The 13,913-nt window shown below is 39.8% G+C and overlaps 1 protein-coding gene across 6 annotated transcripts in view; it reads left to right on the top strand.

The window, feature by feature from the left end:
* The window catches only part of CDIN1 (CDAN1 interacting nuclease 1), a 620,876-nt gene extending 607,345 nt beyond the window's left edge, over positions 1–13,531 (top strand). For all 6 annotated transcript variants that reach the window (XM_077464766.1, XM_077464764.1, XM_077464765.1 and 3 more), the window contains one exon: positions 12,591–13,531. In XM_077464766.1, coding sequence (XP_077320892.1) covers positions 12,591–12,783 — 193 coding nt within the window. In that variant the 3' untranslated portion in view covers positions 12,784–13,531. The remainder of the gene's footprint in view (positions 1–12,590) is intronic.
* Positions 13,532–13,913: the final 382 nt, after the last annotated feature.

Here is a 13,913-nt window from a genome sequence, read left to right as displayed (position 1 = left end):
AAGAGGGTTAGAGCAGTGCTGAAAAATAATGGTGGCCACACAAAATGACACTTTGTTCCCAATTTGGACATTTTCACTTAGGGGTGTACTGACTTTTGTTGCCAATGGTTTATACATTAATGGCTGTGTTCTGAGTTATTTTGAGGGGACAGCAAATGTACACTGTTATACAAGCTGTGCACTCACTACTTGCCAAAGTGCCATTTCTTCAGTGTTGCCACATGAAAAGATAAAGTATTTACAAAAATGTGAGGGGTGTACTCACTTTTGTGTATATTTTAAAAAAACGATTCTTTTCAAATGTAGCTAGAGTAAGTTGAACCTGACCTGATGTCAACCACCCATAACGCCCAGCACAGCAGCATTCAGAAAGAGTGATGGTCAGCCCTGTGGTCAGTCAGGTTCTGATTAGGGATGGGCCGAACCACCCCTGTTCGGTTTGCACCAGAACATCTTGAATTGGCAAAAAGTTCTAGCAAACATGCAAACTCTATTACAGTCTATGGGACACGAACATGGAAAATCAAAAGTCCTAATTTTAAAGGCTTATATGCAAGTTATTGCCATAAAAAGTGTATGGGGACCTGGGTACTGCTCTGGGGAACATGAATCAATGCAAAAAAAAAAAAGTTTTTAAAACGATAGTTTTTAAAAGAGCAGTGATTTTAATGATGCTTAAAGTGATATAATGAAAATGAAATAATCCTTTAAACATCGTGTCTGGAGGGTTCCCTTTAGTCTGCCTGTAAAGTGGCGCATCTGTACAATGTATAGAACATGCAAGCAGTTAAATGTCATTTAACCACTTGCCTACGATGTACGTCAGCAGAATAGCGCCGGTAGGCAAAAGGGCATACAGGTGCGTCCCCTTAAAGAAGTGGTGTCATGGGCACGTGACCACTTGTCCCATGGGCTCTATGTCCACCGGGTGCCCGCGATCGTGTAAACAAAGCATTTCCCTGTTCTGCCTAGTAACAGAATAGAGATCACAGCTCTCTGTCATCGAGAGCAGTGATCGCTGTCCTGTGTGTTAAATCCCAGCCCCCTCACAGAATCACAATCTAGGACACACTTACCCCCTTCACTGCCCCCTAGTGGTAAACCCCTTCACTGCCAGTGTCATTTACACAGTAATCAATGCATATTTATAGCATCGATCACTGTATAAATGACAATGATCCCAAAATAGTGTCAAAAATGTCTGATATGTCCGCCATAATGTCGCAGTCCTGATAAAAAAATCGCAGATCGCCGCCATTACTAATAAAAAAAATTGAAAAATAAAAATGCCATAAAACTATCCCCTATTTTGTAGACGTTATAAATTTTGCACAAACCATTCAATATACACTTATTGCAATATTTTTTTTTTTAAACCAAAAATATGTAGAAGAATACATATCGGCCTAAACTGAGGAAAAAACATTTTTTTTAATACATTTTTGGGAGATATTTATTATAGCAAAAAGTAAAAAAGAGTTTTTTTTCAAAATTTTCGCTCTTCTCTTGTTTATAGTGCAAAAAATAAAAACCGCAGAGGCGATCAAATATCACCAAAAAAAAGCTCTATTTGTGGGGAAAAAAGGATGTCAATTTTGTTTGGGTACAGCATCGCAGGACTGCGCAATTGTCAGTTAAAGCAACGCAGTGCCGATTCACAAAAAATGCTTTGGTCAGGAAGGGGTTAAAAATCCTCCGGGGCTGAAATGGTTGAACTTGCTTGCAGCTATAATGTATTTCCAGTTCCTGGCAATACAGATTAATAAAAATGAAAAAAAAAAAAACGGCTTGGAGTCCCCCCCCAGTTCATATCTGGCCTGGCAGGTCAGGAAAAGGGGAGGGGCGAGTGAGCGCCCCCTCCTGAACCATTCTGGGCCACATGCCCTCAACATGGGGGGTGGGTTCTTTGGGGTGCGGGGCCTCTGCGCCGTGGGGACAAGGGCCTCTTCCGAACAACCCTGGGCTGTGGTTGTCTGGGTCTGCAGGCGGGGGGCTTATCAGAACCTGGAGTGTGTCCAGTGAGTGAAGAGGGTGCAGAGCAGAGAGCGGTGAAAATTGACTGATCGGCGATGTCCGATCGCTCAGTGCTCACTATTAGGCTTCATGTACAGGGGACATTGTTTAACCTCTCCTGAACAATTTAACTTGAGAGCTAGAAACTGGCTTCTAAAAATGTCTGTCTAGCCACATTTACATGCTGCGTTTAGCTGCATCTTTGTGAAAATGAAAAACGTCTGTAAACGAAATGCTGCTAAACGCAAGTTTCCACGTTTAGCAGCGTTTAAAGGCTATTGGCGTTTCAAATGCCTCTGAACATCTGTCCCGAACCCATTTTTTTGCGTTCCAAAAAATGCTTCTAAACTCAACTGCCTAGAAACAACTATAAACGGCCCTGTTTACATGTACTGATAAGATAATAGAGGAGAGTTCAGGGGCAGTTGAAAAAAATACCCAACTGCTCCTAAACATCCGTTTACTAGCAGCCGTGTACATGAGGCCTTAGAGGCACTGGGGGACAGATGCAGCATTCACCTAGGTAAGTATGAATAAAAAAAAAAAACATACTTCTCTTTTAAAGACATAGCTGTTTCACACGGTTGCCTGAATCACAAGACTGGTCGAACAGAATTTAAAATCATTTCACAGGTAAAACAGTTCTAAATATTTCATTTGTTTCGTTTTTAGTTGGGATTTTACTTCAGCATCCTGACTTTTACATTTTTTCCACTTCACTTGTCAAATAACTTTTAATTTATAGAGCCGTGAAGTGAAAACTATTGAATGCAACATGATATCTGCAGAATGGCAGCGAACAAGCATGTCACATAAAAATGAGGCCAGAGGTGAAAATGTGGTGAAACTGGCAGAAAAGTTCAGCTGCCTACAGAAAATTGTTCCTTTCCAGTTTTCTTTCATTCTTTCCATTGACGGAAAGGATTGCATCAGAAAGAAATCACTTCTAAAGTAAATTTCACCTGTTTATAAATAGAAAAAAAAAATGACAAAACGGATTTCACCAGAAAAAGGCACATCAGATCCATGATGTCAAAACATGAAGGAGGAGTTCTTATTGGAAAAGGACAATTTTCTTTTTGATTTCTGACTTGTTGGTAGCCGAATTGCAGTTGTTTTGAAAACTTGACAAGAACTTTAGTGAATTACCCAAGGGCGACCATTAGGGGCACACGGGCACTGCCCCCCCACCCATGCATGTTCAGATCCCTAATCTATATGAATAAATAAATAAATAATTGTGTTACACCAAAATAAATGAATAAATATGTCCCTATGTGTGCAAAATAAATAGAAATTGATCTATTGCACAATATAGTCCACAAGCGTCCGTAATACGAACAAGTCACTCTTAATGAAAGTCAGAGTGAATTGATACAATGAAGAGTTATTTATCCTGCTTCAATAATATAGCAAAAAGTAGCCGAATAGTAGCAATTTAGTAGCAGTTCTTTATCCCTTCAGATGAAAGCACCACACTCGTTTCAGAAAATGTCAGCCCAGAAACATTGAAAGATATAATCAGGTGGCCGCTTACCAGATCCAGAGATCACATAGGCATATGTAAGGGAAGATCCACCACACTGGGTGATAATTCCTTCCGATTCCTCGTTGGAAGTTGTTCACTCCACAGGTGAACAGCGATCTCTCCTAGTAATAGAATGAAAGATCCTGCGTCTCAACCATGGGAGCCAAACTCTTCTATGTGGGAGAACTGAAGTTCCACCTGATTATATCTTTCAATGTTTCTTAATTATTTATTTAATCATTTTGGTGTAGCACAATTATTTATTTATTTGTTCACGTATTGAAGGTTAAAGCAAGATTGCTTAGTGATTTAATCTTGGTTGCGCAATTGAAGTTTTTTACATTTATATTTAAGCCTTATATTCAGGTTTTTTAGTTGCAGCACCTCTGTATTTGTCTTTGATTGTCTGTTCAGGAGTGCTGACTACTCACGAATACTTAGCACACACATGTTTGATTAATGGTTGTTGGTTAGCGTGGATATTCCCCTTGTACCCTAGTCTATATGCAGAGAACCGGCTAATGGTTTTCAATGGGGGCGGGGGGGGGGTTTGAAGCACGTGATTAGAGCCAGAGTCTCCGATAGGCTTCAAAAAATTGTTGGCTCGAGCACTGTGCTCCGAACCCACCCAGTTGTGTGGCAATAGCGAATGAATATTCACTATTTTCACACTGATCCTCCTCCCACCCAATCAGGAAGCAGGTCCTGAGACCCGTCACCAGAAAGGACTGGCTGAAAGGACAGGCGATCCTATTGGATGCCGAGGAGGAGGGAGTAGACACATGGCGGAAGCTGCTGTGATGCAAAGGAGGAGGAGGAGACGCCACCGCCCATAACCGTGCTGCCCACCTGAAACCTAGATGGGCTAAGTGCAGGGCTGGATAACCAACCGAGAGACCTTGGGTTGCGGGTGACCCAACTGAACGGGAGCCCCCCCCCCGGAAAAAAAAAAAACACCAGCCTCCACTGGAATTATAACTTGGAACCTGGGGCTGCTGAAGACACTTTATTATGCAAATATTGATCTTGTTTATCAAAGTCAAGCTCTTTCTCCTCCCCAAATTGTTAAAACACCTACTTTAAATGTATTACAGTACATGTTTTCATGCATCTTGCATTCAAGCTGTTTCTTACATTTTTGCTTGCTTTTTATGTGCTTTTAAAAACCATCCTTTCTTTTCCCCTTCTAGCTAAAGTTAAGAAGGAGGGTGGGGAGTTATATTAATCATAAATAACCCTGCCTGTACTGTGTTGACAGATTTTATTATCAGTTGTAAACAAGATGTACACACTGCTTAAAGCCTAGTACACATGGTGAGATTATTGGATGAACGATCATCCGTTTTTGTTGTTTTTTTTTAATGTTATTCTCCAGATCGAAAACGGAAAGGTTACGAAAATTCTCGTACAACAGAATAAAAATTCGGAAGTGATGTAATGTGTTTTCAGATAACTGTACTGATTAAATAAAAATCATACGATTTGGTATCGTACAAGATATATTTTCATGTTTGTCCCTTTTGAAAATTTTGTACGAACGATCAGATTATTGTTCAATCGCTTGCAAAGCGGTATTTTTTGTATGATTTTCTGATTATGTGCGGAATTAAAGAAGTGGAAGTAAACCCTATCTTTTTTCAGCCAAGGAAGCTGCCATCTTGGCCTCTGTTTAATCTACAATTGGCATGATGCTGCACATGTGATCAGTTATGACACCAACCATTGGACGTTTGACAGTTTGGTTGAGAGCACAACCAATGGGAGTGTTACATTTCTGGCACGTCCCAAAAATGTAACTGTTTTTTGAAACTGTTAAATGGATGGGTTTACTTCCACTTTAACCACTGAGCCACTGTGCTGCCCACCATATGCTTGTTTCTAGGCTATGACTGAAACATACCAGAGCCACACACAGCCAGGCATCTAGCATATTCAAACAGAAGCCTACAATGGCAGCTGTAATACATCTTTCATGACAAAGCCACTTTGACCTATTAAGTTAGGCAAAAGAACTTTCCCAAAGCAACCAATCAGAATTAATCTTGTAATGCCTCCAAATATAGAACATTACAAGCTTAAAGCATGATTCATAATGTGCAAAAAGCATCCACAATATTCAAATATGATAAAAAAAATATGAAATCAGTGTACATAAAGTTCACTGCAAAAGATTCCAAAATATGTGATCAATATTACCGCAAAGTAAGTACCTTCCAGCAGACGCTTTCTTTGCGCTGATATTTATCACAATAATTTTTTTTTTTTTAATCATATTTGAATATTGTGGATTCTTTTTGCACATTACGAATAGTTTTTTGATTGCATGTGCTTTAAGCTTGTAATAATCTATATTTGGAGGTGCTGCATTATTTTTTGTGTTGGTTTGTTTAGTTACTTTTCAAATTTGTCCATTTCTTTTCTTTTCTTTCCTTTACCATTGACCCCCTTTTTATTTTTTCAGAATCTATTTGCTGTAGGTAAAACATTTTTTGCTCCTCCTTTTTTTAATCATGCCGCTTACATACGATCGGAATTTTGGTCGGAAAAAGGCTCTGATGGTTTTCCCAACAAAATTCCAACGGAATTTCGCTCAAGCTGTCTTGCATACACACAGTCACACCAAATTCTGGCCGCCAAGAACGTAGTAACATGCTACAGGACTAGAAAAAGGAAGTTCAATAGCCAGTAGCCAATAGTTTCATCTCGTAGTTGAATCTGAGCATGCATGAGTTTTTACACGTCGAAATTGCATACACACAATTGGAATTTCCGATAGAAACTTTTTCCGTCGGGAAAATTGAGAACCCGCTCTCAATATTTTGCTGGCGAAAATTCAGACAGCAAAATTCCGATGGAGCATACACACGGTCGCATTTTCCAATGAAAAGCTCTCATCGTTCTGACCGTGTGTACGCGGCATAAGTCTTAGTGTATAGTTGGACAATACACGGAAGCATTTTTTTTTTCTTCTGTGCCAGCCATTGTAAAGGTATTTCTTATAAACCTTTAAGAAGAGAAAAAAAAAGCTAATAGAAAAAAAAGTAAAGGTCCATAAGACCTAATTTATAGCTCATTTTAAAAATAATGATGTAAATGAGACCTCGGTGGCAGAGCCCCAGAGATGACCAGTGTAGTCTGTTGTATAAGTGCTCTCAGTAGGGGAGAGGGGCCAGTCATTGCAGCCCCCATGCATGTTTGTATAAGTGAGGTGAGGTTGATGTGTAGCGGCTCTCTGATTGATGGTGATTACTTGTTTATGAACCTGAGGCTGAAGGTCTGAACTTCCTCATGGGCCAAATAGTTCAGGGGGCTGTTTCCTGACACTGCCCGAGGGATCTCTCCATCTGAAGTAGGAGGAATGGATACAGAGGCAGCCAGCCAAGTCTGAATGTAACAAATTAAGAACGGTATTGATATGTATATCTTGTGTATGTGTTTAAAAAAAAAAAAAAGAACAGCACAGACGTATAGCTGAAATGACGTGGCGGTGTGATGGTTTGCTTCTCTTTTTGCATTAATATTTCTCTGTAGGGGTATAACATGCAGTGACATTTTTCCAATGGACCTACCATGAAAATCTGGAATGTTTTCTGCTTAGATTACGGCACCAATAAACTAAGAATTTTACTTTTCCTTTGCTGTTCAGTTAACCTTTTCATGAGACATTTAATCTGTGAACCTCATCCTCTTGTTTTGCCCCTTCTACACGAGATGTAAATTGTTCTTGTGAAATCTGTTACACTAATTGAGAATGAGTACTCAGAACCAATCTGGAGCCTGAGGGTAATATTAGGATTTGTATACTAGAAATGTTTTCAGTGAAAATATCTTAATATATCAAGTTTGCTCTGGGCCAGGTAAAGCTGAACTCCAGGAAGATAAAAAAGAAAGAAAATTAAGTTCCGTGCAGTTCTATATTCATTCATGCAAGCAGTCTAAGTACGTTAATTTAATCTGTAATCAGTCACTTGTATTCCCCTGCATAGCAGAGCAAAGACTGAGATACAAGAGAACCAGTGCAAGGAGCCAGTTAGGTGCACTGCAGTGCTCATATGCTAACAAGGGACATGCTAAAATGGAAGGGAGCAAGGAAAGAGTAATGGGGTTATCCATTTGCTTCTCTCCATCTCACTGTCCAGGCACAAGCTAGGGGAAGGATGATACACATAGGTGTTATTTAACCACTTCCTGCCCAGCCTATAGTAATTTGATAGCTGGTGGGAGCTCCCTGGTTCTGGGAAAACATCATATGACATTCTCCCAGTCGCGTGCCTACTGCATGCTCTGGCAGCCACCGATGCAACTTAGACTGTCACCAGAGGACACAGTGGATTACTGAGCTAGCCCCAGTATTATGTGATCATTATGACCAATAAGAGCAGTTACATGATAGTTGTACAAAATGAATAGCTTTCATTCGTAGTCATCTGTCATTCTGAGCTCCTTGAATGGTCATAGTGATCACATGCTACAGACAGGGCTAATCACAGCACACTGTACCATGTGATAGCTGTTGCCAATCACAGCTATCTCAATAGCACATAATGATTATGAATGGATACCAATCACAAAAATGATTTATTTATAAAGTTATTTATTCATAAAGTTATTTTTTTGTTGCAAATAACAGAAACTAAGAGCCGATTCACACAGGGGTGACTCGGCCACCTGACAAGTCGCGTCCTGTTCTGTGCAATGGAACCGTTCTAATCGGAGCGACTCAAGTCGCTCCGACTTAGAAAAAGGTTCCTGTACGACTTTTGGGGCGACTTGCATTGAATTCTATACAGAAGTCATTTTGCAAGCCGCTGCTAAAGTCGGATCCCGGTCGCCTGAGGCAGTCGCGCTGCAAGTCATGCCGCCTTAGTGTGAACCGGGTCTCAGAAAAATTTGTTTGTTTTTTCATAATTTTTGGTATTATTTTGTTTATATAGCAAAGTACAAAAAAAAAAATGGTGATTAAATAACACCAACAGAAATCTCTATCTGTCTCAAAAAGGATAACAATGTGATTTGGGTAGAGTGTTGCATGAGTAATTGGCATTCAAAGTGTGACAGTGTTGAAAACTGAAAATTGGCCTGGACAGGAAGTGAGTTAAAGTGTTTGGTATTGAAGTAGTTAATGTAGTATTGAACCCTCAGTAGTTTTTAGCCTAACACATTGACCACAATAAAAAAAGATAATTCCCCAATCACTATTTGATATGACAAAGCCAAATATTACTCCAGTACTTGTAATTTACAGCTTTTAGTGCCTCTTTTAGTGCTTCTTTCCTGAACTTCCAGTTTTCACGGGAAACAGTTAACTATTTACAGTATAATATATATATATATATATATATATATATATAAATATATATATATATATATATATATGTGTATATATATATATATATATATATATATATGTGTGTGACATTGGGGATTGTTCAGCTCAAGTGGATAGATGTGTTTGGTGCAGTGAATCCACATCAGACAGGCATTTATAGTTAAGAGCCTGGTAGCCCATGTTTATTAAAGGGAAAAATCAAAACAAAAGTCCATCCAGGAATCCCACGCAGGGGTCCAAGCTTCAATTAAATACACAAAATCCAAATAAATGCTATCCCACCTGGCTACTCTTCAGCAGTACTGCTGCTATAGGTACTTGCCCCTCAAATGAGCTGCTTGGATTCACACAGTCTTAGGCTCCTTGGCCGCAAACAGCTTCAAGCCCTTCAATGCACACATCTTTAGGCTCCTTGGATGCACACAGCTTCAAGCCCTTCAATGCACACAGCATATATCCTCACACAGAGACACTTACTAGCAGCTACTGCTCCAACTCCACCTTCCTCCCCCCTCTGCTCTCACCAGCCCCTCATTTATATGGGCTGTGTGCACCTGGGCACAAACCCTGCTGGCTGTTCACAAGACCCGGACACAGGGTTGGAGATCCCGTCCCTCCGAAGACTATGAAGGGTCTCCAAACTACAGAGCCCCTTTCAGAAATAGCAAGATCCAGAGAAAACTGCCACTCTCTGTTTCAAATCTAAGCTCTGTAGCTCTGCAATCTGCTGATATGCAGACTCTGTGTCCAAGTCAACCCCATTTTCATAGGGACAGAGCCTCGCTCTGGCACAATATATATACATACATATATTGTACTGTACATTGTAAAATTTTGGTCCACTCTGCTTTACAGATCTTCTCTAAATTCTTAAGGTTTCTTAGCTGTTGCTTGGCAACTCAAAGTTTCAGCTCCCTCCATACATTTTCTATAGGATTGAGGTCTGGAGACTGGCTAGGCTGCTCCATGACCTTAATGTGCTTTTTCTTGAGCCACTCCTTCGTTGCCTTGGTGGTATGTTTTGAGTCATTGTCATGCTGAAAGACCCATCCATGACCCATCTTCACTGTTCTGGGAAGAAGGTTCTCATCCAAAATTTTAAAATTTTTACATGTCCCCATCCATTGGCCCCTCAATTTGGCAAAGCAGAGAAACAGCCCCAAAGCATAATGTTTCCACCTCCATGCTTGACTGTAGGGATGGTGTTCTTAGGGTTATAGTCAGCATTTTCCTTCCTCCAAACACAAGTCCCCCTCCTCAAGAAGGCACATGTACAGTCATGCCAATGAACATTTAAATGATTCAAGGAAGGATTGAGAGAAAGTGCGTTGGTCAGATGAGACAAAAATTTAGCTCTTTGTTATTAAATTGGAAGAAAAATGCAGTCTATGACCCTAAGAAAACCATCACTACAGTCAAGCACGGTGGTGGAAACATGATGCTCTGGGGCTGTTTGCTAAAGGTACAGGCTCACATTGAGGGGCCAATGGACAGCATGACAATGACCCAAAACATACCACCAAGTCAACAAAGGAGTGGCTCAAGAAGAAGCACATTAAGGTCATGGAACGGCCTAGCCAGACCTCAATCCTATAGAAAAATTTATAGAGAGAGCTGTAACTTTGAGTTGCCAAGTGACAGCCAAGAAACCTTAAGGATTTTTTTTTTAACAGAATAAACCTTAAGGATTTAGAGAAGATCTGTAAAAAAGAGTGGACCAAACCTGGTAACCAACTACAAGAAATGTCTTACCTCTGTGCTTGCCAACAAGGGTTTCTCCACCAAGTACTAAGTCATGTTTACTTTTGGGATCAAATACTTATTTTACTCACTGAACTGCAACTTAATGTATAGCATTTGTTTTATGTGTTTTTTTTTCTGGCCTTTTGGTTGATATTTGTCTCTATAATTTAGGATACACCTAAGATAAAAATTATAGACCCTTCATTTCTTTTTAAGTGGGCAAACTTACATCTGCAGGGGATCAATAATAATTATTTTCCCCACTATGTATATGTGTGTATGTGTCTCTCTCTCTCTCTCTCTCTCTCTCTATATATATATATATATATATATATATATATATATATATATATATATATATATATATAAATTTGTGGTTTGATGTGCAGACACTGGCATTTCTTCATGCCAAACAGTAACAAATTACATACAAATAGTGCCCAAGGGAATTTCCCAATGTCAAGCAGTAACATGAAAAAAACCTTGTAAAAAACATAAATTTTTTTATTCCAGGAGTATATTAAAAATACATTAAAAACTTGAAATACACTGTAAAAGAGTTATTAACACAACTCTAATTGTGTTAATAACGCTTTTGCACTACTTTAACTAAATACTATTCTCCTGATGAAGTGAATAGAGATTCACAAAACGCATTGAGAAAGTTTTCAACATGAGAATGCCAATGATGTAGTCCAATAATTTACAGCTCTCTGTTATTATTTATCATTCTTTTTCTAAGCTATTTATGATGGGAACATTTATGTATTTTAAATATACCTATGGAATAAAAAAATCATGGTTTTTACTTTTTCAGAAGTTAGTGCTTGGCGTTTCTTGGGAAAGTCCCTTAGGTGTCTAATGTATGTAATTTATAACAATGTACAGTGGATTTTCCAGCAGTCAGTTATCTTTGAGGAGGAGGGAGGATCAGAGGAGTGCCATTATTGATGCTTAAAGTGTAGGGAGACAACTCCAGTCACTGCATGTAAGGATGGCTTTATAGGCTGCTGCAAGAGAAAAGACGCTGCAATAGGTGACCTGGTGAAAAAAAAATTTCTGCCTAAAGCTGGCCATGCATGGTTTAGTTTTTTTTGTTCAGCTAGCAAACGGTACGAAAAGAACTGAACCTATTCTCCCATCCACACATTCAAAGTGGATGGGGGAAAACACTCCGCTTTTTAGAATGCACAGATCAGAGTTGCAGCTACTGATCAAGCTGCTTTTTTAACTACAGTAGCTACATGTGGATCAAAATTTGGCCAGTCCCTGATGAAGCAGCTGAATATTGATCCATCTCTAGCCACCTTTGGTAGACAGGGCAGAGATGTGTGAATCTCACGACTGAATACACTGAAAAACAAATCATTTGGCAGGTAAAACAGCTCTCAAATATGGATAGTATTTTATATGAATGGTTTGCTTTGAGTAGAACTTTAAGGCATTTTTCTTCCATCATGAATTATTTTTATTTTTTTTGCCTGGTGTACATACACCCTTAGGCCCGCCATACACTAAGCAAAGGGACGGTCGGGGGAACCGTGCCCACTGGGAGAAGACTGCCAGTGACTAAAGCAGCAGGCTGTATGTACCCAAGTTGATTGATTGATCAACTTGGTATATTCAGCCTGCCCATTAATGATTTGAATTGTGTATGACTGGCCATAGACACTTGCATCCAAGATTATTGTATGAAGGGGAGGTGAAGAGCTTCAAAGTCTGCTGACACTAGACTCAAGATTCTACAGCTCTAGTAACATAAATCCATCTCTCTTTCTTGGATTGGTGGATTGTGTAGTGTAATGCTATGCTAGTACTGGTGAGAATGGTGGCGTTATGCTTTCATCAATAGCTCTTTCTGGTTTTAATTTTCCTTGTTCTGCCCTAGGCAGCAGGCACAATCTGTGAATGGTTCTAGATGATTGTTTTCTGGTTACCATATTTAACTTGGTATATGTATATGTTTTTATCTTTCAGATTTGGTCCTGGCCTAGTGATTTATTGGTATGGATTCATTGAGGAGCTAGACTGTAATCGGGAGCGTGGAATTCTATTAAAGCACGAGTTTCCCAGTGATATTGTAACTCTGAGTAGCTGCGTGGCTCTGGAAGATGAGAGCAGCCAACGTGCAAGAGACTGTAAGACAGATAGAAACCAGGAAACAGTGTAGTATTTCCATGCAGGCCTTAAATGTTGAACTCTAAATGAACTGCAGTACGAGGTTACAGAGCTGCCTTCTCATACAAACACTCAGGCAATCTGTTTACCTTCCTTCCCATCTGCCCTTCTGCCCTGTGCTACAGCCCAAAGCTCACGCATTATCTGTAACACCTCTGCTTGTGCAGATGATCTGGAGACATACTCATTGGCCTTCCTTCCGTCTGCACCCTTCCAGTTACAGCCAAGAGGAAACCAATGCTCTTCTGACGCCCTTTTTCTTACAACTCCCCTGACATGCCTGCAAAGGACCTGTCTATGCCGGCTTGTTTCAGACCTCTATAGTCCAGGGAAATCAACAGAAATTTTGTATTAAACCCTGCCACTGCCCCCTGTGTATATAGTCCACTTAAAATAACGTAAGGTCTCTTGCTATTAATACTGCATTCTGAAGGTTCATCTCTCTTAAGGTTATCAATATGCCATGTTTTCTGTTTTCTCCAGGATCCGTGACACTCCTTTTTTATACTTTTGTGTACAGTCCTGGCTTGTAATGTTAATGAAGCTGTCCACCCTGAACTTTTATTTTCCTGTTCAATAGAATGTGACGAAGCAGCCACTCTAGGCCAAAGGTAGTATTTCCCCAGTGAGTGGAAGAGATCTCCATTGTAACTTTCCACTAATGGTTTCTTACATTGTGACTGGACAGAACTTCAGGCTATACACAGAATTTATTAATAAATGTGTAGGTGAAAATTGTATACCTGTGTCTGCTTTTTGCTTCTATTACGGTTAAGAAAAACAATGATCCAAAAAGCCAGGGGCCTGCAACAGGAAATAGAGCCTCCCGCAGCACCCTGCGTCATGGTACAAGCTAAGCTGTTTCACTCAGTAGAGCTCCAGCTATCAGTGAGCACATTCAACCTATCTTGATCAGCAATGTACAATTAGATGCTGGATTTGTAGCCTTCAAGTAATTATATACTGTGGAAATGTTGGGTAAAAAGGTAAGCTACATATCACTGAAGCTGTAGCTGACACAGAGCTATGGACTCCCCTATGACATTACTGATTGGCCCAGCACTCTCATGTATAGGGAGTCACATGCTCCTCTATACCTTGAAGTATTGTGTATTTCCTTCA

This window comes from Lithobates pipiens, unplaced genomic scaffold (genome assembly GCF_037356315.1).
Source record: "Lithobates pipiens isolate NorthernLeopardFrog02 unplaced genomic scaffold, aLitPip1_a1.2 Scaffold_30, whole genome shotgun sequence".
NCBI lineage: Eukaryota > Metazoa > Chordata > Amphibia > Anura > Ranidae > Lithobates > Lithobates pipiens.
Note: the sequence above shows the minus strand (reverse complement) of the source record. Positions and strands in the feature narration are given on the sequence as shown.